Below are 25,601 nucleotides of genomic sequence, written 5' to 3'. Positions count from 1 at the left end.
CAATTATCAGCAAGAATTTAGAGCACTGAATCACTTGAACTTTCCAAAAGTTCAGTATACCAAGTATAAAAAAAGGGGGGGAGGGGGGTTAAAAGATGGGGAATAGCAGAAGGTAAAATGAAGAAATAGTGGCATCTAAGGAAAATCCCTAAGACCTGCACAAGTTCCTGAATGGCTGGTCAGCCTTCTACAGATTCAGATAGGAAAAAGAAAAGCAGAGGACATATGGCTCAGAAGAGATGGTGGAGCAAGAGCTGGAGACACAGGTAACTCTTGCAAACTGGAGAAGTCTAACATTCTCTTTACTGTGGGGTAGATTGGAAGAATACCTGGCAGGAGTAGGTTGGAAAGCGACTGACTTCCAACAATGTATTTAATTGTCTTGGTAGACCACTTAACACAGAGGTCTTCAGACTGGGACCTAGAGACACATGCTGGTGGTCACATGGTGCTGGCTTTCCTTATTTCCAGCTGCTAAATCATAGTAAAAAAATAATTAAAATACTTTAAGATCCTTCCTCAGCTCTTAGTGCATGTTGGCTGGATGTATGTATTTTCTCCAGAACCCATGACCTCTTCCCCAAAGTTACTATACACACACATTCCTAGGGCAAAAAATTCCACACATACCTGTAAGGGAACACACGGTAATTCTTTTCTTTGATGCCCATGGTTTCAGTAATGTTATCTGCTATGATCCGTGCTTTTTTCATAGCATCAATGAAGTCAGCTGAGGTTTTTAGCACTGTATGGTAAGTCATAAAGTAAGTAGCTCCAACATCAGAGTTCTTGTTTACGAAGTTGACAGCAGAGCTATATGCAGCATGTCCTCTGTAAATGAAGTGCAACTGTATTACTTTATGGTCAAGCATCAACAGGATCAACCACCTTCATTTGGTGCCAAGAATCAGGAGTTCTCAAAGTAACGCAAATAGCAGAGAAATCCAACTATATGCAAATTCTTATGATATAAGACATGGGTTCTACAGTATTATCAGAAAATATTCCTAAAGTACTAAATAGTGCCCCCACAAAAGATCACGTATGTTGATCACTTATGTAGGATGTTCCAAACAAGATAACTAGGACAAAAGAAAATCTGATACTTACAACTTTGCCTCATAGGAGCACAACAGGATTTTCTATTTTTAAGTGGTCTATATTTCAGTATGTTTTTAAAATTAAAATGCAAGTGTGCCCACAGAGGCTTGGGATGATGGATATACATTTCATAAACAAAGTGTCAGTGTTGGTTCCTATTTCACTTGCTAATTTTCAACAGAGATTAAACTGATTCAGTCTATAGGCACTTACCCTTTTCCACATTTAGGATTAGGGTTATCGGACAAGAACATTGGCAAATATTTCATGAAGTCTCCACCCTGAGGCCTCTGCTTGCCTTCTGGAGTCAGTGGACGGCAACGCATGCAGGATACATCAACAACTGGAAAAAACAAAAGTAGAAAGAAAAAAAGCACTCAGTGTCAGCCAGACGGCAAGGGTACATCTACAGGACGTACAATCCCCAGTTTCACCTCAGTGACCTGAAGGGCTCATCCAACCCTAAAAGAACTAATTATTTCACTGTTGGATAAAAGGTAGCTCATTTTTTATATTTATATATATATATATATAGTGTGTGCGCGCGCACACGTAAGAAGGAGTGTTTATATATATTATATATAAAAATAAATTTTACTCTTCTTACTCTATCCAGAGAGAAAACCCAAAATACAGAACTAAGTCCTATATTTTCTGCATCAAATACACCCATTTCTTTGTGCTTGGGATTGCTGTTACATTAGATAAGGCTAGTCCAATACAAAGACTATAATAGTGTTACCGACCTCTGTGTTCTGTATTCAGTACCGTACAACAGATCCCAATACACAAGGCACAGTGCAGGCAATTTTCAAGACACGAGGGCCATAAACTGCTGATTGTATTATCTAGAGCTCATAAGGATCAAAGTGGTCCATAAGCCAATTAGTTATTTTGGGAACATTATTGTCCAAAAGGGCATCTTCAAAGAACGCACATTTTAACATTTTAACTGCATTAAATTTTGTCTCCTTCCAGAAACGGCAATAATTCCAGAATGGGAAAGTAAAGTACATTTAGACAATTAAAAAAAAAAAAAAAAAAGTTGCACAAAGCAGGTTGAACACTGATATTAAAAGAAGAGGGTAGATTCAAATCCTTATTTAGAAGAAAATGTATTTGAAAAGCTTTTGTAAATATGATTAAAGCAACACTGGAAACATGAAAAAGAAAATGCAGAGTACCTGAAGCATTGCAGAACTGTCCAGTAGTGTTGTAAACTCTGCAGCAGGATGACTGTGGTTTAACCCAATCAAAATAATCATCAATCCATGAAGAGGGGGGAAAGCCTATCCTTGTGCTGAAACAACAAAAATAGATACCAATGGATAACAGATAGATAGTTCAAGAGACACAACCTTAATTCTGGAATTTCCTAAAAAAAAAGTATTCAAACTTCACAACTTTTAGTGTTCTTTTAACATAGGAAATTACATACAAACTAGGTTTTTAAAAAGCCACACTAAAAAAAAAATTCCATCATTCTGACATCGACACCCATGGGGTTCAACATCAGGATTGGAACTTTAGATCCACAGCACAGACCTCTGCTACTTAAGCCAATGGGAGCTGTGGGTTATCTTTTATGTGGACCAGCACTAGAAGGGGATGAGAAATTTTGCTGGTGGGTTTCACAGACTTTTGCTGATAGCAGACGAAAGGTGAGACACAGGAATCTTGGGTTCCATTTCAGGTTCTGGAGGGGAATGTGTCCTAGGAGTACCTAGTGTGCTCTGCCCCTGTCCCCTCTAGCTGTCCCTGTCCCAGTACAATCTCTTTTCATTCCCCAACTCTAGCTCCTCATCCCAGTCTCCTCACATAGCCAGTCCCTGTCTCACCCACTCCAGATTCCCCATCCCAGTCCCCTGGTTCAAGGCTCCCGGTCCAAACCCCAGTCTCCTCACCTGATCTCAGTCTCTCCCCAACCCAGTCCCACTCTTCTGCCCCCCCAGTACTAGTTTCTTTGCCCAGCCAATCCTGTCTCTCCCCTGCCTGCAAGCTCCCAGGCCCAATCAACTCCCTCCACCACACCCCAAATCACTGATTCTCCACCAGGGGTACATACCCGTGGGGATATGCAGAGGACTTCCAGAGGGTACTTCAACTCATCTAGATCAGTGTTTCTTAACCCAAGGGGGCACAGAACAGGTTTGGGGCAGGGCGGGGCACCTGCAAAGCTAAGTTGCATGCTTCAGCCCCAGGCAGCAGGGCTCAGGCTTCAGACTCCTGAAAGGGGTACAGTATTCTGGAAAGGTTGACAACACCATCCCAGATGTCTCTTGTCCATACTGCATTTGAGTCAGACCACTTCCTCCTCCACACTGCCTAGGCACCGGCAGATGAATCATCGAGAGCACAGGAGAAAGATTCTTCTCTCTCAGTTCCTGACCCAGCACCACATGAATTACAGCAGCAAGTACAGCCAAAGTCCTGCTCAGCCCCTGCAATCACAACCTGGAGCACGCTAAGCACAGATGGAATTTTTGGAGCGTTCAAGCTGTCAAGCTCTAACAAGTCTACCTGAGCAGGTCTTAACTAAGATTTTTCAAATTCAGTTTTTCATGGAACAGCAAGAGGGAACATCCCTGACACCAAAGAAAACTCCTCATAAAATTTCAGGTCCCTGATCCAAAGCATGGAAGCGCTATACTTGTAGTGTTTTTTAAAAACACATGTAAAACCAAGTCTTTTCCCCCAGTCTTGTTCTGGAAAACTGCTGAACCATTTTTGCTAAAGCTTTTCAAAAAGTTCAGTACACGGTAGAATCCCATGGAAAATTTTAGCACAAGCATCTGGCAAACTTATAAGCAACTGAAACAGGAAGTGTTCCTTCCAATAAGACACTGACACTGCACTCCATAATGTTTTATGGAAATATGCTTACGAGTGTGACTATAATGTAACTGGAATATGCTTCATGCAAAAGGTCTCTTGTGAGGTATCATTACAAAGCTTATAATCTACTGAGTGTGGTCATCCTATTTGTATAAATGTATCATTCTTGTATCTGAAGCTAGAAATATGAAGTATAACACTGTGGTCCTACTGTAATTATGCGAAGTGTAGGCTATTAATGGTGATTCAGAATCTTGACGGCTCCCATTGACTAGGACAATTGGTTGTGGATGGTTTATTTACCTACAAGCCTTCCTGTGGGCCAGCCCCTGGGTAATGAAAAATGAGATCTTACAGTGACATGTGACCCTGTCACCTGGTAATGAGATTCATCTTAAATCTGGTACTTTTCCATTTAGAAGGAGGGGTGGGGACCCAGAGACACAGAAGATTCCTGCCTTGTGCCAAAGCTATAAAAGGGGGTGGAAGAGAACAAAGGAGGCTGCCAGTCATGAGAACCCGTTTTCCACCTAAGATGTCTACTGGAACTAACAAGGATTGTACCAGGGGAAAGGATTTGGCCCAGATTAGGAAGGAGTCTAGTGTGTGAAAGAAGCTTCTTGGAACATCTGAGGGTGAGATATTACTGAAACTAAACAGTTTCTTAATGTATTAGGCTTAGTCTTGCATGTTTTCCTTTATTTTGCTTGGTGACTTACTTTGTTCTGTCTGTTATTACTTGAAACCACTTAAATCCTACTTTTTATACTTAATAAAATCACTTATTAATTAACCCAGAGTAAGTGATTAATACCTGGGGAGCAAACAACTATGCATCTCTTTCTATCAGAGTTAAAGAGGGTGGACAATTTAGGAGTTTACCCTGTAAAAGCTTTATACAGAGTAAAACAGATTTATTTGGGGTTTGGATCCCATTGGGAGCTGGGTGTCTGGGTACTGGAAATAGGTGACCTGCTGAGCAGTTTTTGGTTAAAGTCTGCAGCTTTGGGGACATGGACCAGACCTGGGTCTGTGTTGCAGCAGGCTAGCGTGTCTGGCTCAACAAGGCAGGGTTCTGGAGTCCCAAGCTGGCAGGGAAAATGGGCTCAGAGGTAAACTCAGCATGTCAGGTGACAGTCCCAATGGGGTTTCTGTGACCAAACCCATCACACACGTGCTGGGCAACATTAGCTATACTACTTGCTCTAGAGATCAGTAGGAGAAAAATGCTGCACTTACTAGCTGTCAATTTCTGCTGCAGTGAAGACTTGTTGCACAAGTGAATTGTTATTACATCCAACTCCACCACACACCATGTTCTGCCCCTCCAAAGAGGTGTAGTTGTGCCCTTCTTCTAGGACAAAATACACAGGAGGACCTGCATGCAGGTATTTGCCGAAATAATTGAAGTAATCCATTACATAGGAGTCCTTAAAAAAGAAAACTTGAGTTAAATCTCTGAAACAGCTCAGTCTGTCAATGTTTCTCATCTGTACTGTGTTAATGCTGAGGAACTGTAACATGACAACTTTTGTCTTGTCAGAGATAGGTGACGTGTTTCAATTATTTGGTACTGATTAAATCATTTCCTTCTGCAAAAAACAAAATTTTTTAAATCAACACTTACATCTGGCATTGAAAGAGACTGATCCAAGCCAATCTCTACTTTGTGACAAACTGCTATACTGAATGACAAAAGGCCCACGAACAAGGATATCTGTAAAAAATGACAACAGCTTATGACACACAAGAACGGTTTAAAAAAAAAAAACAATTAAAAAAAAAAAAGACTTCAGCCCTACACAATGACTCCATGCATTAATACTCCTCATTTTAGGAAATCAATCATCCATTATATTGCTACCATGCAGTGAAGTTCCAGAATAAGCATACCAGGTTGGATGGTATGGTGATGGCAGAAGCACAAAGAGGAGCTATTTTCACCTCAGAGGGAAGGTACAATCAAAGCCCAAATTAAATACAAAACCATATTACTGACTCAAGAATGCCAGCTACTGTCAGAGTTAACCATATCACAGAACCAATCAGTAGTAAATGAAGTTGGGAACTAAGGGTCTAATCTAACACCTATTCAAGGAAATGGGAGACTTTCCATTGCGTTTAAATGGAAGTTGGCTCAAGTATCAAATCCAAAAGAAAAATGTTTATTTTACTTTTGCTTGCTAAAAATTAGGGCTGTCAAGCGATTAAAAAAATTAATTGCAATTAATTGCATTGCTAAACAATGATAGAATATCATTTATATAAATATTGGATGTTTTCCACATTTTCAAATATATTTGTTTCAATTACAACACAGACAAGTGTATAGTGCTCGTTTTACATTTATTTTTTATTATAAATATTTGCACTGTAAAAATAAAATAGTATTTTTCCATTCACTTAATACAAGTACTGTAGTGCAATTTCTATTATGAAAGTTGAACTTACTAATATTAAAAATAAAATGTCAAACTTTAGAGCCTACAAGTCCACTCAGTCCTATTTCTTGTTCAGCCAATAGCTCAGACAAACAAGTTTCTTTACATTTTCAGGAAATAATGCTGCCTGCTTCTTACTTACAATGTCACCAGAAAGCGAGAACAGGTGTTTGCATGGCAATGTTGTAGCCGGTGTTGCAAGGTATTTACATGCCAGATACGCTAAAGATTCATATGGCCTTTCATGCTTCAACCACCATTCCATAGGACATGCGTCCATGATGATGATGGGTTCTACTCGATAACAATACAAAGTAGTGCAGACCAATGTATGTTCATTTTCATCATCTGAGTCAGATGCCACCAACAGAAGGTTGATTTTCTTTTTTGGTGGTCTGGGTTCTGTAGTTTCAGTATCAGAGTGTTGCTCTTAAGACTTCTGAAAGCATGCTCCACACCCCGTCCCACTCAGATTTTGTAAGGCACTTCAGATTCTTAAACCTTGGGTCGAGTGCTGTAGCTATCTTTACAAATCTCACAGTGGTACCTTCTTTGCGTTTTGTCAAATCTGAAGTGAAAGTGTTCTTAAAATAAAAATGCTGGGTCATCATCCAAGACTGCTATATCATGAAATACATGGCAGAATGCAGGTAAAACAGAGGGCAAGGAACATATAGTTCTCCCCCAAGGAGTTCAGTCACAAATTTAATTAATGTGTTATTTTTTTAAATGAGCGTCATCAGCATGGAAGCATATCCTCTAGTATGGTGGTCAAAGCATGAAGGGGCATATGAATGTTTAACGTATCTGGCACGGAAATACCTTGCAATGCCAGCTACAAAAGTTCCATGCGAACGTCTGTTCTCACTTTCAGGTGACATTGCAAATAAGAAGTGGGCAGCATTATCTCCCATAAATGTAAACAAACTTGTTTCTCATAGCAATTGGCTGAACAAGAAGTAGGACTGAGTGGCTTTACATTGTTATAACACTGCACTCAAAAAAACAAACCAAAAAAAAAAAATGTAGATTTGTAAGTTGCGCTTTCACGATAAAGAGATTGCACTACGGTACTCGGTACTCGTATGAGGTGAATTGAAAAATACTATCTTTTGTTTATCATTTTTACACTGCAAATATTTGAAATAAAAATATAAAGTGAGCACTCTACACTTTATATTATTGTATTTGTATTGTATTTGAAATCAACATATTTGAAAATGTTGAAAAACATCCAGAATACCAACTGACATTTAAGTATTTTATTGTTTAACAGTGTGATTAAAACTGCGATTAATCGCAATTAATCTCTGAATTAATGTTTTGAGTTATTAGCAATTAATCGACAGCCCTACTAAAAATGCATCTAATATAAATTACTAAATATTTAAACAAGTAATTTGGAAAAAGTATGTAATACTGTAGAAATTAAACATTAGTTCTGTCTTTAAGACAGTTCTGAGTTTTCTTGGATGATTTGTATTTGGTTCAAAAAGATTTTCTTGGACAAGTCACACAAAAAGTGAAAGTGTACATACCACAATTGGTCGCATCCAGTCCTTAAGCAGACATGGAGAATATAAGTCTTTGAAGAACAGCAACAAGATGCTCTCAGAGTGCTGGACTCTGCTTTCTTCTTCCCGGCCTTTGATACAACACAGAATATCCATTTGATTTCTCTAGAAAATAAAACCGAGACATATTAGAATTGATGCAATCACCACCCAGTAGCATGCAGAAGTTGCAGTATATGGAATTGGAATTAGAGTGGACTCACCTCTTGTCGCTTAATGTCCAATCCTAAGAGACTTACAAAGCAGGTTATATGAAGAAGAAAGTCTATGAACACAGCCATTCCAGCAAAAAGGGAGAAAGTGCGGACAGCTGGCATGGTAGACAAAGTCCCTGGGATGAGGGGGTGGGGGGGGAAAAAAAGAAAGGAGGGTCAGGACATTAGGCCTGGCCAAATCCCCAAATGATATGTACAAACATACAGACTGGGCCTTATCCACCAGTATGTTGGAGCAGCCCTGGAGCGGAGTTGCCAGTGCAAGGCTACCTAATGCCATTGGATGATTTTCCCAGAATAGGGGGATAAATCAAGTGGCATAGGAACTGCTACGGCAGCTCTATATGCCACCCCCTCTTTTCCACGCCACATTTGCTTTGGGAAGATAAGTGGGGCATAGCTAGCTCTTCTTTGAATCCAACTGATCCCTGGATGCCAGACCACCACTTTGGGGTCTGCACATAAAAGGTGATTTCAAAAACACCTTGTTAAAATCCACTCCAGTACCATACAGGCAGATGTAATTATTCAACAAGTAACTATGGATTAAAACTAGTTCAGAATACCATCAACATGATTAAGATATTCCTTGTCTCCCCTCTCAGCCGTCACTACAAGACACTATAGAATGCCTGTTCTATTCTATTAAAATATTTATGCTGATGAAAGCAAAGCACTAGTGGGAATCAGACATGTTGCTAGCAGTCACTGGAAACTTCACAATACAATCTTACGGCTGCACCTAAAATAGGAGCATTATGCCAGCCAAGACATTCCTGTTATAGTGCTGGAGAAGGCTATAAAATTGTGCCAGACTCTATGGGGGTTTTGTGATGAGGGGGGATATCTAAATTCTTTAAGACTGAGATTTCTAGACTCCTTATTCCTATCTTCCCACTTTCCCATCAACTGTACATCTAGCCAGTTTCTCTAATCAGTGGGAGATTTTGTCGCTTCTATTTCTAAATCTACCGTGTTTTGTAAGTGCAACCATGGGCAAGTCACTCTGAATCATACACACCACAGTTTCTCTTTATGGAAATTCGGGCTAACGCCTACCTCACAGAGGTGGAGTTAGATTCATTTCACTGTTAGTAGAGATCTCTTAGTTCCTTGGATGTACTTTAGGCAATACAGTGAACATTCTTACTTGGTTAAGCATTGTACAAAGAGGGTGATGAAAGTGAATAAATAATATACACAGCAATAAGTATAGTACAAAAATCTCCAAGCACAGAAAAAAAGACTAAATTTTTACCTAAGAAAAATGCTACTGTCTCTGAAAAAGATGAGAGCAATATACTAGGAGCCACGTCTCCTAGGATTCTGCCGATCTGCTTATCCAGAGTTTCACCTGGAAGACGCTCATCTCTCTGTTTTAAGGAAATGTAATTCACTCATTAGGGATTAAAGTAGTATATTTTCAGAGAAACTTCTCAAAAAATATGGAACAAAAGGCATGTCAAGTCAATGTTATGTATTTATAGCAAGTCAGTGCTTCTAATGTGCCAGAGTGACAGCTATCGAGACAGAAGTTCTCTCTTTACCCACTGAGTAGCTACAAAGCCTGAGCAGCCACAGCATGAGCTTCACTACACTGCCCTAGCAATGCATTTCAACCCAAACCTAGAAGGCCCATAGCGATGGGAGGAAAATTCAGTCTCCCATTCAAATGCTTGGTCTTTGCTGATATGCCACAAGGGTGCCAGTATTTCTGGTGGGTTTTGGAGACAACTGTCAGCTAGAAAATGGATTAACCACCACATTTTATAAAGCACGGTCCTCAATATTACATAAAAACAGACACATTATACAGCCCCATTATACAGCTCACCTACAGTCTACCAAGGGGATGGTAAAAGTGTGAGATGATGGTGAAATCTTTTACCACTGATTGCTGTGAGGCCATGAACTGCATCTCTGCCTACAATTTACAGTCCAGAGGCCAAAAATAATTTTAATTCTTCCAAAAGTAAAGAGCTGCATCAGTAACATTCTTTACACTGAGAAACTGCAAGTTACTAAATAAATAACATCCTTGCTCTTCTCCCGCAAATCAACTCTCAGGACAAACTTCATCCTGCAAGGTGCCAGGCACCTTCAACTTCTACTGTGTTCAGTAGAAGGGTATTCACCTCACAGGATGGAGGCCCTAAAGTAGGAGCTAATATAAATATAAATATATATATTTATAATATATAAATATAATATAAATATAAAAAACACAAAAAGAGATCACTATAATACCTGAAATGTCTGAACTATAATGAAGATGTTGTCTACCCCAACAGCCAGCACCAAAAATGGAATGACTTCAATAACAATCAATGTTAATGGGATTCCAAAATAGCTGAAGATACCAAGAGAACATGCTACTGAACTCAATACGATCAGGATGCCTGCAATGCCCAGAGAGATTTTTGAATCCACCTGACAAATGAACAAAAACACACACATTATTAACAGTAATGAAAATACATCTGTCAAAGTCATTCCAACCAGAATATTTTGGAACGTATCTCCCATTCTAGGAGTAAATTCTTGTAGTTTTACTAATTACATTGAGGTTGCCTACAGCATGGCCCCTTTTAAACATTCAGGATTATATGTTATTTGAAACTGAAGAGCAAAACTGCACCTAATTTGAAAGGCCTTGATTCAGGAATGACTTAAAATACCTTATTATTTAATGACAAAAGTTTTTTAAAAAGGGGGATGTGATGATGGAAGGAAAGGGGATCAAGTGAGACATTGATTTCCCAGTTTCTTCTCTTTCTTAGAAAAAGAGAAGCCATTTGTAACCCAGAACACTCTGGTAAGACAGAAACAACAAAAATCTAGGGATGCTTTATAATAATGCTAACACCACTAGCTGATATTAAAATAGTGATCATGAAAACTAGTCAAAGTTGAGATTAGACTATTTAACAAAATAAAGTTGTTACAAAGATTAGTGTTCTAACCTATTTCAAACGCTATGTAAGAAGTTATCATGATTATGATATTATTTTCAACATAAACTAAGCATACCAGAAATCTTTTGCAGCTTTTGATGTATCCCAGGGCTATTGAGATGTACAGAAACATGACAGCATAGCTAATTACAACAGTCTTGATATCACTGTTACTTTCACGGTTTATCTCATCTTCAACACTCCGTTCAGCAGAGAATGAAATGGTTAAGTTTAGATTCTGGTAGTTTTTCACAAAGTTGATAAACCTGAAAAGAAAAGCAAATGTTTTCTTAGCTTGGTGTTTTTAAGAAAAAGAAGAAACCACATCATTTTCAAACATACATATGGTACGCCTACCCATCAAAAGAGACATACTTGAGATGCTAGGAAAAGGTTTAAAAACATCAAGTCAAGTCTTTAATGTTAAGCAGGCCATAACCCCTTCTGCACAAGAGCACATGGTATTTAAGAACACACGTCTCTAGATCTTCCACTTTTATCATGGTGAACATCTGAAACACTTCCACGTAACTGATGGTGCTGTGGAATGAGTGGAGAGCACGACTTAAGTAAGTGTATGACAGATCTGCATCCCAAAACTTTGGATCATTTCCTAGCACCAAATATCTACCTTTCAGGCAGGTCTACACACAGTTGCATCAATTTAAATAAAACATGTAATGTTCAACCAATTTATCAAAACTGGTACAACTTTGCGTGTGGACATTCATATCACTTTGGTTTAAACCTGGCTTACAGGTACAAGCCAATGTAGAAGTGCCCCTGCACAAAGTTGCACTGGTTTAACATCTCACTTCTACTTAGAGGAGCACGTGTTTAGACAAGCCCTTTGCTCTCCTCTCAGCCCCAGAAACATGCAGCTGAGTGGAGTTTATGATGCTAAAACATTAGACACCAATTAGAAATGCACTCTACCCCAACCACCCTCTCCATCTCATCTTCCACAAATATAGGAATGCTTTTCTTATAGCTTATTCTCTCTCACAGTAAGTTGCCATACAGAACTGATACTTGTTTTTGTAAACCCAATCTCAGTCCCTTGATGTGACAATGACTTACTTTCTCCTTGAGTGAGTCTCTACAAAGAAATAGAAGAGCAATGTTCTCTAGAGTTTGAAAACAAGACTAATTTAATTTCAAATACAGGCATTTGAAAAAAGGTTCACAAGATTGACTGCTACAACTACTGAAGTAAATCTACTTGTGAAACTGAAAGAGTCTGAACTGAGACAGTTATTTCAGTGAGACCTACATAAAATGTTTTCACAAGGATCTCTCAGTTGCCGGACAGCACTTTGCTGACAAGAGCACAGAGATACAACTCTTGGTTTATGTGCCAAACAAGGATCTCATCAGAAACAAACAGTTATACAGAAGTGGAGGTTTATACTTTTGATTTGGCTTTGTACGATCACTGGCACAGTCAATCCTAAATCAATGTCACACTTCAAATTTATTCACGGAAGCATTCTGTACTCTCAGTGCATGTTTAGAACATTGTTGTCTTTGCTGTGAAGTCTGCTAAGCTCAGAGAAAAAATGAGGTTACTCCAACTGTCACAGTCTAGTCTTAATTACAAGAAACTTACTCTTTTTCCCAGGCCAGAGCTCTCATCAGCTTGTGTGTATCATTGTAGTAATTGAGGACAGGGAAGGTAATAACGAGGGCTGTAGCATTATTGTAGTTTTCATCTATATGTAAAAAAGTAAGAGGTTGGAAGGAGAAAACACTAAAACCCACTATGAAAACATGACAGATCTTTCTTTACAAGAAGTGCCCCATCTTCTTCACAAAGTTCTCTCTGATTTTAATGGGATGTTGTTTAAGCAACTCATTTCCGGTCTCTGGCATCCCACTGAATCCAATCTGCTTAGTCACCTGCAACCACTGCTCAAATTTCAGGAACACCCCTAAACTATTACAGAGAAACCATCTGCAGGGACACATGGGCGGATGAGAATTTTGGAGTTCATCCAAGGAGAAACATTCTTGATTGGCTAAGTGTGATATCATAAAGTATTAAGAAAGGTAATCCTGAAGTAGTTCATAACCTAAATAAAGCAATTCATATTGATATTGTGCCTATATATCTAGTGCAGGGGTGGGCAAACTACAGTCCAGGGGCCGCATCCGGCCCATCAGAAGTTTTAATCCAGCCCTCAAACTCCTGCCGGGGAGTGGGATCAGGAGCTTGCCCTGCTCCAGCACTCCAGCCGGGGAACAGCATGGGGGCTTGCCCCACTCCACGCGTCTCTGCATGGCTCCCGGAAGCAGCGGCATGTACCCCACTCTGGCTCCTATGTGTAGGGGCAGCCAGGGAGCTTTGCACGCTGCCGCTGCCCCTGCTGCTCCCATTGGTCAGGAACCATGGCCAATGGGAACTGCAGGGGCAGCGCCTGTGGATAGGGCAGCGCGCAGAGCTGTCTGGCCACGCCTCCACTTAGGAGCTGGGGGAGTACATGCCATTTCTTCCGGGAGCTGCTTGAGGTAAGCGCTGCCTGGAGCCTGCACCTCTGACCCCTTTCCGTACCCCAACTCTCTGCCCCAGCCCTGATCCCCCTCCCATCCTCCAAACCCCTTGATCCCAGCCTAGAGCACCCTCCTGCACCCCAACCCCTCATCCCCAGCCCAGACCCTGCATCCCAGCCAGAGCCCCCTCCCATATCCTAACTCCTCATATCTGACCCCACTCCAGAGCCCACACCCCCTCCCACACTCCAACCCCCTATTTCATGAGCATTCATGACCCTCCATACAATTTCTATACTCAGATGTGGCCCTCAGGCCAAAAAGTTTGCCCATCCCTGATCTAGCGTGTAAGAGACGAGCATTCCTGTTTACCCCCCACTCAAATTATGCCACAATTTAAAAATCAAAGTAACAAGAGACATTAACTTGTACACAAACTCTGATCCCTTAGCACTGAAGTTCCAGTGAGTTACCATTTAAATACATGGTACAAGACTGGGCAATCAGAGAAAGCATTAAATTTCTCAGAATGAACATTTATCACATGCAGTATGTTTTTGATTGAAATGACTGATTAGATTCACCTTGACCCTACACGATCACTCACATTAAATATTCAAAAGGGACACTGTCAAGGTCAATGAGGCCAAATTTTATTTTGGAGGCACCATATCGTGTTCATTTTAAAAATAATCCCACTCCTCCCAGTCCTGAGTATCTAAAGACTTCCCTAAAATAATTACTTTTCATCATTGTTAACCCATCTCCTCTGCTCTATTCTAAGTGATCCAAAAAGCCAGAGCACATCCCACCATCCCTCAAACTCTTTTCTATTTCATTTCTTCCCTCTAAATCTTTTAAATATTTCCAACACACACATACACAGAGAGCTTTCAGAGGGCAGGTGGAACTTGGGGGACACAGAGTATGTTCTGTTCTGAATATTTAGCAGGAACTAATTTTTTTTTTGCTAATATGCCACAATATTAATGGCCTTTCTGAAACAGTTTGTTTCCATCCCTCCCAGGTGAAGTCTAGGAGAAAGTCATTTTATCCTCACATGACTATCTCATCATTCTTGCAAGCAGGCAAATTTACCAGACCCCAACTCTCTGGAATACATTTATACAGCATCATAAGATGTCCATGGAACTTTACAAGTAAACAAAAGGCATTCACAAAGGTGAAGAAACAAAGGGAACAGAGTACAAGTTGCACAAACCTACAAACAAAGACAGTGATCTAATTTAAGAAGTAATGGACCTTAAGTACACAAACAATATTTCCAGCTCTATTTGCAATTACACCTACCATCATATCCTCCCAACACAAGCCATGGAAAGACAGGTCCACCAAATGTTCCCAAACAGGGATCATGAAGCTCACTTGTATCATTTAGAGATGCTGGGGCCCTGCAAAATATATTCACAATTTATTGGATTTTTTTTTTTAAATAATCTGTTATTTGAGAGTGCAAAGCAGCACTGAAAATTTGTACACTTACATATCGTTCACAGTGTTACAGAGATTATGCTGGGTATTGGTGTGACAGAGCAATAACTACATTTGTAAACTGAACACAAAATCTGCTTGTTTTGTGATGTAAACTGAAAGGTGACATCTTATCTGTAAGTTACTTATTGTGGTTTAAAAAATAATTTAAGATGAAAAAAAATCTTCAAAAAACAACTAGATTTCTCAGGTGAAGCCTTCTAAAATTGCTAGTAGAGAAATATTTTACTTTAGAAAAAACTTTTCTCTCTTTAATGCCCTGAAGAAATAAGCCAGGAATCCTCATGTTGCTGATTTGAAGTAGAATAATATCTTGCATTTTTTCCAGGTGGTGGGGTTTGCTCAAGCCTCTGTCTGAGTCTCTGGTGCTGCATCCATCACTATGACTGTGAAAAACCCCACTGGAGTGCTGGTAGACATGGAACTGCAGGAAAAAGATGCTATACTACCAATCAAAAGTACACACACAGAGGGCATTCTATCAAATAAACCAGGAAAAAAAATTCAGAGGCTGCTGGCATTGGATACAGCATGTCAAACAGAACAAACAAACCAACCAACCAACCCCAAAACAGTTTTTAAGAGTCCATCAGTACACAAATATTTTTAAAGCATGTATTTACTGGCTCTGCTTACCGGACACAGTACAAGAAGTGAGTGTGATAATCAGCATAGACAAAGAACTCATCCCCAACTGAATGATTTAGAACGGAGTAACTGTTCTGAAAATAGTTGAGCACACTCAGGATAGTGCAGTTGTTATTGTAGGGAGTAAGAGGAGCCAAGCAGATGTCCTTCAGCATTACAGTCTCATTGTCATAAGAAGCAGTTATGTTTTCAATAGCATTCTGCAAGTCTAGCACCTGAAACAAAACACACTATAACTCAAAACAGCACTGTCCGAAGGCATTTGGTGGAGCGGAAAGAGCATTTTTCTTCTCGGTGTAAGATCAAATACTTCTAAAAGTCATGGGGCATTTTTGGTGGTTTCTGAGCTGGGTACCATGCTTTTAATATAAGCACACAGCAAATGATGAAGCAAAATGTGGTTTTCATTCCAAGTACTAGAGGAGTATTTTTCATACATATTGAGGTTCAAAGCAAGTGGGAAAGAAGGTATAGGAGCGGCAAAGTGGGGGAAGGTGATTAGCCCTTTGCTGCAAGTGGATTGGAAGTTCTTGCAGTCTCTTTGCTAACTCTAGAGGATATTTTAGATATTTATAACAGATTACTTTTTGGTGGAAATTCACATTATATGCTAACCACATAGGCGAAACAAAACCCAGCTTCATACTGATAATTAATCCCTCTTAGGTCCTTAAAGTATTGCAAAACACATTGCATTCACAGCTCTTCCACATAGATAGGCCTGCAAAACCCATGTTACCTGATTTAGGATCTCTTTGTCAAGTGGAGGCCCAAAAGGCACATCAGCTCCTGATGGGTATGGTGAGTAGATGTGTGGCTTACTGTGTGGGGCTTGAATAATAAGTTGTTCAGTACGGAAGAAAGGTCCAAAGTGAGTGTCAAAGTACTGCTTCTCCTTGCGAGCTTGGCTGCTTGGGGCTGACCAAAGGTCTACAGGGTTTGTTGTAATTTTGATATACACCAGGCCTGAACAGCACATGGCAATGAAGACCAGAGAGAAGAGAACAACAGGCCGTGGATTTCGAACACAGAAAGCCCCCCAGGACATGAATGTGAGCCGTAAACAGTTCTCAAACCTCTCACCAAGTCTTTCACCACAGGAAGCCTCACCTGTAGGAAGAGGAGATACAAGATTCAAAACTATTAAAATGAACTATTTTCTTATCCAGTAATTTCTTTGGATCAGTCAGATGCTGCCAGGCATTTTTACCGAGAAGATTATTTACTGAGTCTAGATTTTTTTTTAAAACCACCATAAACCAAAGATAAAGGTCTTAAAGGGGCTCAAGCAGGAGAAAAACTGCTAAAATACTTTTCTAGCTACAGTAGTTTCTAACAATGTGGCAAGCCAGTGTGGCACAATTAGATGGAACCATGTTTATAAAAAACAACATGCTAATAGTAGTCCCATCTACACTTGAGCATACCCATGATTGGCAGGATTAGAGGCATCGGAGCTTTAACACTTATTTGTAGTGTGGATGGGACAGGACATTCATAGAACATTAAAATCATGTTAGGTCATGACATGATTCTCTATAATTATGCTGTCCTAATCACAGGAGAAAGTAAAAATTATACCTAAGAATGCCAAACAAGTATACATCGGCATGGCTAAATTTTCAAGTGTATGTGGACCCACGACTTGGCCCCATCCACAATGAGGAGCCAAGTGATGTCAAAAAGTAGTTTATGTGGGACTGTATTTAAATGTTACTCCCAAATTCTATATCAAAAGTCAGCAAGACAATGAAAGTATGAAGAAAGTACAGAAAAACTGAATTAAGATGAACCAAATAGGACAGGAATGTTGGACTAGGTGGTCTTTTGGGGTTCCTAAAATGTTTCAGACTCTTGTGGTCCACATCTCCGAGAAGAAAATAATATCTAATCAAACCTTATCATTATGATCCCAGACATACCGTTGTCATGGCGAGAATTAACAGAGAAGGCAATATTGCTGTCAATTGGAGTGTACTCTGAGACAAAATGCCTTTTTCTGTAAAAACAAAAAACAAAAAACGGATCATATATTCAGTATGTGATTCTCTTGCAAAAAAAAAAATCAAGACAACTGTTTTCCAGCACTGTACTATTCAATAAATACAGTAATAGAGGTGAATCAGGAGATCCAAAGTCTGGATCAGAATTGGCAAGCATTCCACTTTAGGTTTCAGAGTAACAGCCATGTTAGTCTGTATTTGCAAAAAGAAAAGGAGTACTTGTGGCACCTTAGAGACTAACAAATTTATTTGAGCATAAGCTTTCGTGAGCTACAGCTCACTTCATTGGATGCATCGGATGTATAGTTGTTTGTTGCATCCAATGAAGTGAGCTGCAGCTCACGAAAGCTTATGCTCAAATAAATTCGTTAGTCCCTAAGGTGCCACAAGTACTCCTTTTCTTATTCCACGTTAGGTCCATCTCTAACCAATATCGTCACAAACAACAATATTTCACTATAAGCTTTATGCAGCTTAAATTGGTCAAATTTTAGAAACAAAGGGAAAATTAGGATACATCTAAACTTAGATCATTAAGATAAACTATTTCTGGAAATTTTGGGTTTAATGTTTTAGACTAAAAAGTTTGCCAATAGTTTTTTTTTTTTAAAATGCAAGACTGAGAGACCAGATGCTCCCTCTCACCCTGCCCTCCCCAAAGTCCCTGCATTATTCTCCAACACTACTACTTAGGCCATCCCTGAACAGACCCATATGGCCACACAACTTCTTTAATCCCCCTTTCTGAAGAGCCAACTCTGATGTGACACTTGCAAGAAAACCACTAACCCATAATGGCTAAGCTGAGGGACAGCCAGGAAAAGTCTATACATATGAAGCTAAACAAATAGCCAAGTGTACATAATATATAAAATACTGTATACATTTCCTTGTGACCTTAGCCATCCACCTTTCATATGTTGTTCATCCTGTTAGATAACCTCTGCAGGGCAGAAACCACATCTACTTCCATGGTCTACAGTTTAAATAATGTATTTAGGTTTGTTTCCACTTCTGACTATCAAAATCATCTTAGCACAGTATGAACGTTAAAAAGCTCTTCCTTGAAAAGTCTTCCTAACCCCAAAATGAACTTCACTTATATACACACAAACTGGGGAAACACAATATTGCAGCATGTCCCAAAAGTCATAAAATCCAGGCTCACGAAAACTACAGGCAGATGTAAATTCCACAGTGAAGGACTGACCCACTACTGAACAGACACCATCCACATTCAGTTAAATCCATTAGTGAGTTGCTGACTCTCTAATTGCCTTCAGTGAGTCAGCAAAACCCACTTAATCCTTTCACAGCTGTCAGTCAAGATACTTAGAGCTTTGTAACCCAGAAGTCAACTGGTAGCTAGCGTAGATCCAAGCACTAATGTGTTTTGTGGTCTTGTCTACACTAGATGTGTTGTAAGCACTTACTTCCATTGTAACACACACATCCAAATACAAAGTTCCTTTAAGATTACTGATCATATTCCACAGATATGTGCCAAGACTTTAGCAGACCTAATGGACCACCACCCCTCTTGGTGACTGATCTTCTGCTGCAGATGGTTACTCTCACAAGCCCCAGCTTTGCAAAGAGAGCTGCCTGTAAATGTACTTAAGTTTACACTTGTCAGACTGGCTAGCCTGTCCACACCGCACTACAAGTTTCAACGGATTTGACTGTACTGTTGTAAGATGTTACAGTTCTCTAGGGTAGACAAGCCATTTGTGAGATTATGCTTAGTAAACGGGCTATGTTTACAATCAGTTCAACAGCTTTTGTTTTTAGTTTTGTTTGGGATATTCTTTTTTAGAATTCAATAGGGATGAAAACAACACATGACCATTTGTCACAAGGCAGTTATTGTTTATTACACTTCCCACTGTATCACATTGTTATGGGTCTGTATATTTATACTTCCACAGCTACAACAAGGGCTTTTGTCAAAAGTTATACATGGAGTTCTATTATTGCCACTACTGAGCCTTTGGAAAACAGAAGTCTCCTGCTGTTGCCACAGCGCTGTATAAACCCACCAGTGAAGACATACCTCTAGAGTTTTTTCTCCTCTGAGCGTGCCTACACTGCAAGCAAACAACTGCAGATGGCCCAGCTCAGCTAATTTAGGCTTGCAAGCTTCAGGCTGTGGGGGGACATTTGGGCTCAGGCTAGAGCCGAGCTCTAGGACCCTCCCCCTTTGCAGTGTCCCAGAGCTCGGGCTCCAGCAGAAGTCTGAATTTTATTAAGATGTTAAAATTAAAGCATAGAAGTTTCTGGTTATGAGGGAATAAGGTACAGATTATCAAGGGGTGCAAAATTCAGTTTAGGATTGGATGACATAAGGAATACATAATCTGAAATATTCCCAATGGGGGGTAAAAGATTAATGGGTCAAAGTACAGACATTGAAATATGAGGGTATGTAGTTCATATAATGGCTATGTTCAGGTGTGGAGTATAATGAGTAGATATGAGGAGGAGGATGGATTTACCCTTATTTGGTGAGATTTAATGTTCAGCGAGTTTATGGTTCCAGTTCATATGGTCCAATAGAAAAAAAAAAAAAAAAGTCTCTTGGTCCCTTTCTCATAGTTGATGCACAATGTCGTTCTGGCTCACACCTCCTGGTACTGTCAGTGGCCGGTGACGTGTTTGATGCAGATGTCCCTGGATCATCGGATGGTGTCCGAGACCATGAGGCACAACATGAGCCGTGCATAGCGTCGACCAATCCCACAGGTCCACAGCACACGCTTGTTGCAGGGGTCCCAAGCACCCAGGGCTCAGACGATCAGGGCATCCATCTGCACCTCGTAGCCCTTCGCTCTGAGGGTGTCTGCTGGGGGGGTGTATTTTTCCAGCTTACAAGCTCGGGCTTCGCGGAAGGTCGGGGTCCTGTTCTCAAAGGAGACTGTGATGTCGACGAGGATGATCTTTTTCCGAGCCTCGTCAGTGACTACTACCTCAACTGGCTGTCAGTACCGGGGATGGCACAGTTCACAGTGACCTCCCCCAGGCGCAGTGAGATGGCTTTCACCAGGCGGTTCTGGATGGCATTGTGGCGCAGCTGCCAGGTTCTGGAGTAGGGCTTGCAGCTGCACAGGACATGGGGCAGGGTCCCGTTGGAGTAGCTGCACTTCCTGCAACACTCGTCTCAGTTCCTGTGGCGGAGGACTCTGTTGAGCGGGATGCAGTTGAGCCAGGCACGGTGGATGAACCGCCAGTCGGCAAAACGGGTGAAGCTGCCCGCGGTGAGGAAGTGGTTACTGGCGTCCCACTTGCTGATCAGTTCGAAGGCTTTACCCTGGTCCGGTTTACGCTTCAGGGTTTCCATGTACAGTGAGTGGATGGCTGCGTTCAGGGTCCTCTCCAGCATGCCCCTGGCACTCGGGAGGACGATGGTGTTGTCTTTGGACCTGATCTGAGGCACCAGGACTCCCAGCTCCTGGCACTCCTTGCACCACTCCCAGCGGCAGCCGATGCACTTCCCCAGGCGACGCGTGGCATTGCGAGCGTGGGACCACGGTGAAGCAATGTCATGCTCGTCCCATCCGACTTCACCATCTAGGGAACCACTCAGGAAGGTGGAGATGTTTTGGGTGGAGGGGGCTCAATCCGCTTCTTTGTTGCATCACGGAGGGCTTTTGCCGCAATGTTCCCAACCATGGCGTTGGGACACGTCAGCAGGCCAAAGGTGTGGGTGATCACTGCGATGTCACACAGGTTGTGGGGGATGTTGGCACAGCCATGCCTGTGGGCGATGTAGACCAGCTCGTTGCTGGCTCTCTGGGGAAGGAACAGCCACTTCACCAGCTGCCGGATGATTTTGTCTGCCTTGTTGAGGGGTACCTTCGCCACAGCGGATCCCCTTAGGACGAATGAGATGCAGGGGATCAGGAAGGTGTTCAGGGCATTTACCTACGGCCACGGTGCTAGCAGGGAGGCATCGATCTTGGAGGCGTCCTGCAAGATCTCCTGGATGGTGTCCTCAAGTGTCTGCCAGACACAGAAACCCGTCGGCATGCCAAGGTGCTGGTACGCCTGCCCCTCTGCCAGGGGGATGATGGGCTCGCCCTGGATCTGGAACTCCGTCATCTGCACAGAGTCCCTTTTGCTGCCATCAATGTGGAGAGTTGCGCACTTCTTTGCATTAAAACGGAGCCCCATTGAGTCGGCAGCTCAACTGGTGGCATCTAGCATATGTTGGAGGCTCTCTGGGTGATCCGCGGTCAGGAATAGGTTATCCGCATAAGCCAGGACACTCATCCTCTCACTGTGGAGGTTGAAGCCATCTGTGCCATTGGAGATCACTCGCAGCAACTGCTCCATGGCGAGGTTAAAGATGATGGGGGTGAGGGGACAGCCCTGTTTAACTCCGCTCCGGATCAGGATCTCCGCAGTCTCCCCTTCGACCGAGCAAATGGTGGTGCTGCATCCCTCGTGGATCACACGAAGGAAGTTCTCTGGCATCCCAAACTCCTGGAGCGTGGCAAATTTTTAGCCTCATAGCCCAAGCTCCGTGAGCCTGCGTCAGCTAACCAGGCCAAGGATTTTTTTATTTCACTGTAGATGTACCCACTATGTCATCTAGACTTTCACTTCCACTGTTGGTATAGTATAGTTATCAATGGTGGAAGTGCTACTCTATAGTCTAGCTACAACAGTGGGAGTTTTTTGTTTGTTTTTAAAAAAAAAAAAAAAAAAAAAAAACCCTCTTGGACAGGTTTATTTTTACTTGCTTGTAACTTTCTGAAAAGTTCCTCTTTGGGCTTGAAAAGTTTCCAAAGCTTAGTCTCAGCCCACAGGTGATTTATTTATTTTTGAGGATAGGCAGTAGATAGTAGGAGAGAGCTGAGTTTAAGTTTCTTTAGCCATTTTTGTATTATGGGAGAATAAAAAGTATATACACTTTATGCTGAAAGCTGTACAATTTAAGCTCCCCCAAAAACAAAAGACTGAAGAAAAATACTCTGAAGTTAACATCTTGCTAGTTCTCAATGGAGGAAGAGTCTCTGCAAAGAATAATAAACTGATGGTATAAATAATTTTCAAATTCAAGTTAGTGAGCATGCATAGTAGCTATCTCATGGGACTTCAGCAGGCCTACCAGAGACCTTTGGGATAAAACATATAGGATTAGATAACTGCACGTTCTCCTTGCCTGGCCTGACCTGGCACAACAGCTGCTGCTACATGCATTAGATTGTAAGACTCTCAATGAAATGCACAACAAGATCTTCCACTGGCATTTGATCTTTCCCTTGCAGGGACAGGTGAAAAATCAGGAACATGAAAGTAGTTTGTGTAGCCTGCTATTTTCAGCTCTTTTCCACAACTGCATCAGAATTCCACAATTTTCTGAACATTTTACCATACCCCCCCAAGAATTCAGTTCCCAACTTTTTCCTGTTAGAAGTATGCACCTATGTCATTCAGAACAGCTGCCTCCAAGAAAATCTAGTGTTCTGGTGCTCTGTTAACCCACCCTTGCTGAAAACTGTCCCCAGCCAAAACAACAGCAAAGCTGTGAACTCATCTCTCTGCATTCACTTCAGGTTCCAAACTTAATTCAGGTGGATCATTTAAAGTGATAATGAATACAAGAAATGTCCTCTCTCCCCAATGTTCTTAAAAAATGAAGAAAACAAAATGCAATAGACTATGCTAATGTAAGTTTAAATGCACAAAGTCAGGAAATGAAAAGAGATCACGGTTATACAAATTAATGTGACTGAAAATATTCAACTGCATATAAATATACACTGTACACGGCTAAGTTACTGAGCACTGACTTTTCCATTTCTAATGTAATTTAAGATTTTATTTTTTTTAAATATATCTATATGGGTAATGTTAACAATTTAATAAGCTACTCCTACACACTCTACATGAAAATAGTACTATTGTTCTTGCCACAAAACTGCTTACTTTCCCAGAGTGCAAAATAATTTTTGAACATGTTAACAGAAAAAAATAAGAGTTTATTTGTATCAATATTGAGCATTTTGAATTTCCTGTTTACCTGTAACACCAGACTCCAAAAATGACTGCAAAAAATACAAGTAAAAATCCCATGTAAGAGATCCACATGATGACATACATAGCATCCAAACCAAGCAAAAGCCAAGGTGAAGGAGGTGAAGGGGGCTGAGGCCTGGGACCACAAACAAGGGAACAGTCCTGACAGCTGCATGGTCCTGTAACATCATCCACAGATTCATTACAGCCTTTGGTAGCATTGTTCATAGGACTCATTCCACGGACAGAAATATCTAAGAGCAGAGAAATTAATTATAAATGTGAAACTTGCATTTCATTTCTGTGTTTCTTTATTTTTAAAGAAGTGGTATTGCTATCCCCAAATGTTCAAAATTCACAAGTCAGGCCCCACCAAAATCATTAGATATTTGCCATTTGATTTTCGAGCCTTCAGGATTCACTCACATCACATTTTTAGAATTTTCTCCACAACCATGAGGGCTAGAAACTTACTTTTAAAAATACAAAAGCTGAGATCCTCATATAATTACAGGACCAAAGAAACTGGGGCTTTAAGAAAAGCCTCCATCATCATAAAATTAGCAATAAAAGATGTGAACTTTATATTGTCAAAGGTCATTCTAAAGCAAGCAGAATGAAGTGGTTTTTAAAGAAAATATATCAATTAAAATTTGTTTTCTTCGCTTTTAGCACCAAAAAAAAAAATAAAAAAAAAAAAATCACACTTAAAAACACATGCAACATTTTACAGCGTGCAAATTCAACATTTTGGAAAAATTTGTACTCAGACATAAAGGGGAAGGACTGCTTACACTACACTAGTTGTTCTCAGCCTGCAGACACTTGCAGCCCAATCTGCACATAGCTCTGGCCCACATTATATACGGATGCGACCCACATAACACAGAGAGCTGCATATGCAGCTCACAATGGTAAATAGTTGGCATAAGCCAATGGTTCTCAACCTTCTTCTGTTGAACTGGGGGAAAACCCTCCCCCCCCCACACACACACTTTCGGCACTTGTCTATCCTAGAGAAAGGGGGTCACGGTTAGGTCCAGCTTCACTAAAAATGTTAACTAACTTCGACCACTTTTCTCACGGCATGGCTACACTTGCAGATATAGAGCGCTGGGAGTTAAACCAGTCTTCGGAGACCACAGCAGGGAAAACACTGCCGTGTTTTTACAGTCAGATTCAAACGCACTGGTGTGACCACATTAGCAGCTCTTGCAATGCCACAGAGAGCAGTGCATTGTGGTAGCAATCCCAGCGTTCAAGTGGCTGCAACGTGCTTTTCAAATGGGGAGTGTTGTTTGTATGTGGATGGAGAGATTGGTTTTTGGGGTGCTGAGAGTGTGTCAGCATGCTGTCTTGTAAGTTCAGACAGAAGCAGAGCCCCCTTCCCCCCCACACACACACAGAGCAAGCAGCATTTCACTGTAACGGTTGCTTTGTCTGGGAGCTGATAAGCATGCCAGCGGTCAGAAACAGAGCTTTGAAAGGGAATATCTGCATTCCTACAGCAGAGTTCAAAACAACAAGAGGCCCAATTGACTTCAGGGGATTATGTGAGGTTTCCAGAGGCCATCATAGCACAGTAACGCACCACCTCATTCACACTGACACCCGGGCATTTCAGCTGGGGCACAGCAAGCGTTATGCTTCTCGTGGAGGTGGATTATCAGGAGTGCTCTAGCTGCAGAGTCTGGGTGCTCTAAGTACCTTGCCAGTGTGGACGGGCTGGGTTAGGGAGCCTGGGGCTACTTTAATGCGCTCTAACTTGCAAGCGTAGCCAAGCCCTCAGAAATCTAAACTATTAAGA

The 25,601-nt window shown here is 41.1% G+C and overlaps 1 protein-coding gene across 1 annotated transcript in view; it reads right to left on the bottom strand.

Annotated features, from left to right (window-relative positions):
- NPC1 (NPC intracellular cholesterol transporter 1) overlaps positions 1-25,601 on the bottom strand; it is a 52,995-nt gene that overhangs the window by 7,696 nt on the left and 19,698 nt on the right. Inside the window, exons 6-21 of the mRNA XM_038392426.2 lie at positions 23,799-24,048; positions 17,693-17,769; positions 16,510-16,880; positions 15,759-15,985; positions 14,922-15,022; positions 12,730-12,832; positions 11,197-11,386; positions 10,414-10,596; positions 9,425-9,539; positions 8,155-8,282; positions 7,916-8,056; positions 5,564-5,653; positions 5,176-5,366; positions 2,286-2,401; positions 1,315-1,444; positions 631-831 (exon numbers count right to left, since the gene is read on the bottom strand). Of these exons, the coding sequence (XP_038248354.1) occupies positions 631-831; positions 1,315-1,444; positions 2,286-2,401; positions 5,176-5,366; positions 5,564-5,653; positions 7,916-8,056; positions 8,155-8,282; positions 9,425-9,539; positions 10,414-10,596; positions 11,197-11,386; positions 12,730-12,832; positions 14,922-15,022; positions 15,759-15,985; positions 16,510-16,880; positions 17,693-17,769; positions 23,799-24,048 (2,614 nt within the window). The remainder of the gene's footprint in view (positions 1-630; positions 832-1,314; positions 1,445-2,285; positions 2,402-5,175; positions 5,367-5,563; positions 5,654-7,915; positions 8,057-8,154; positions 8,283-9,424; positions 9,540-10,413; positions 10,597-11,196; positions 11,387-12,729; positions 12,833-14,921; positions 15,023-15,758; positions 15,986-16,509; positions 16,881-17,692; positions 17,770-23,798; positions 24,049-25,601) is intronic.

This window comes from Dermochelys coriacea, chromosome 2 (assembly GCF_009764565.3).
Source record: "Dermochelys coriacea isolate rDerCor1 chromosome 2, rDerCor1.pri.v4, whole genome shotgun sequence".
NCBI lineage: Eukaryota > Metazoa > Chordata > Testudines > Dermochelyidae > Dermochelys > Dermochelys coriacea.
Note: the sequence above shows the minus strand (reverse complement) of the source record. Positions and strands in the feature narration are given on the sequence as shown.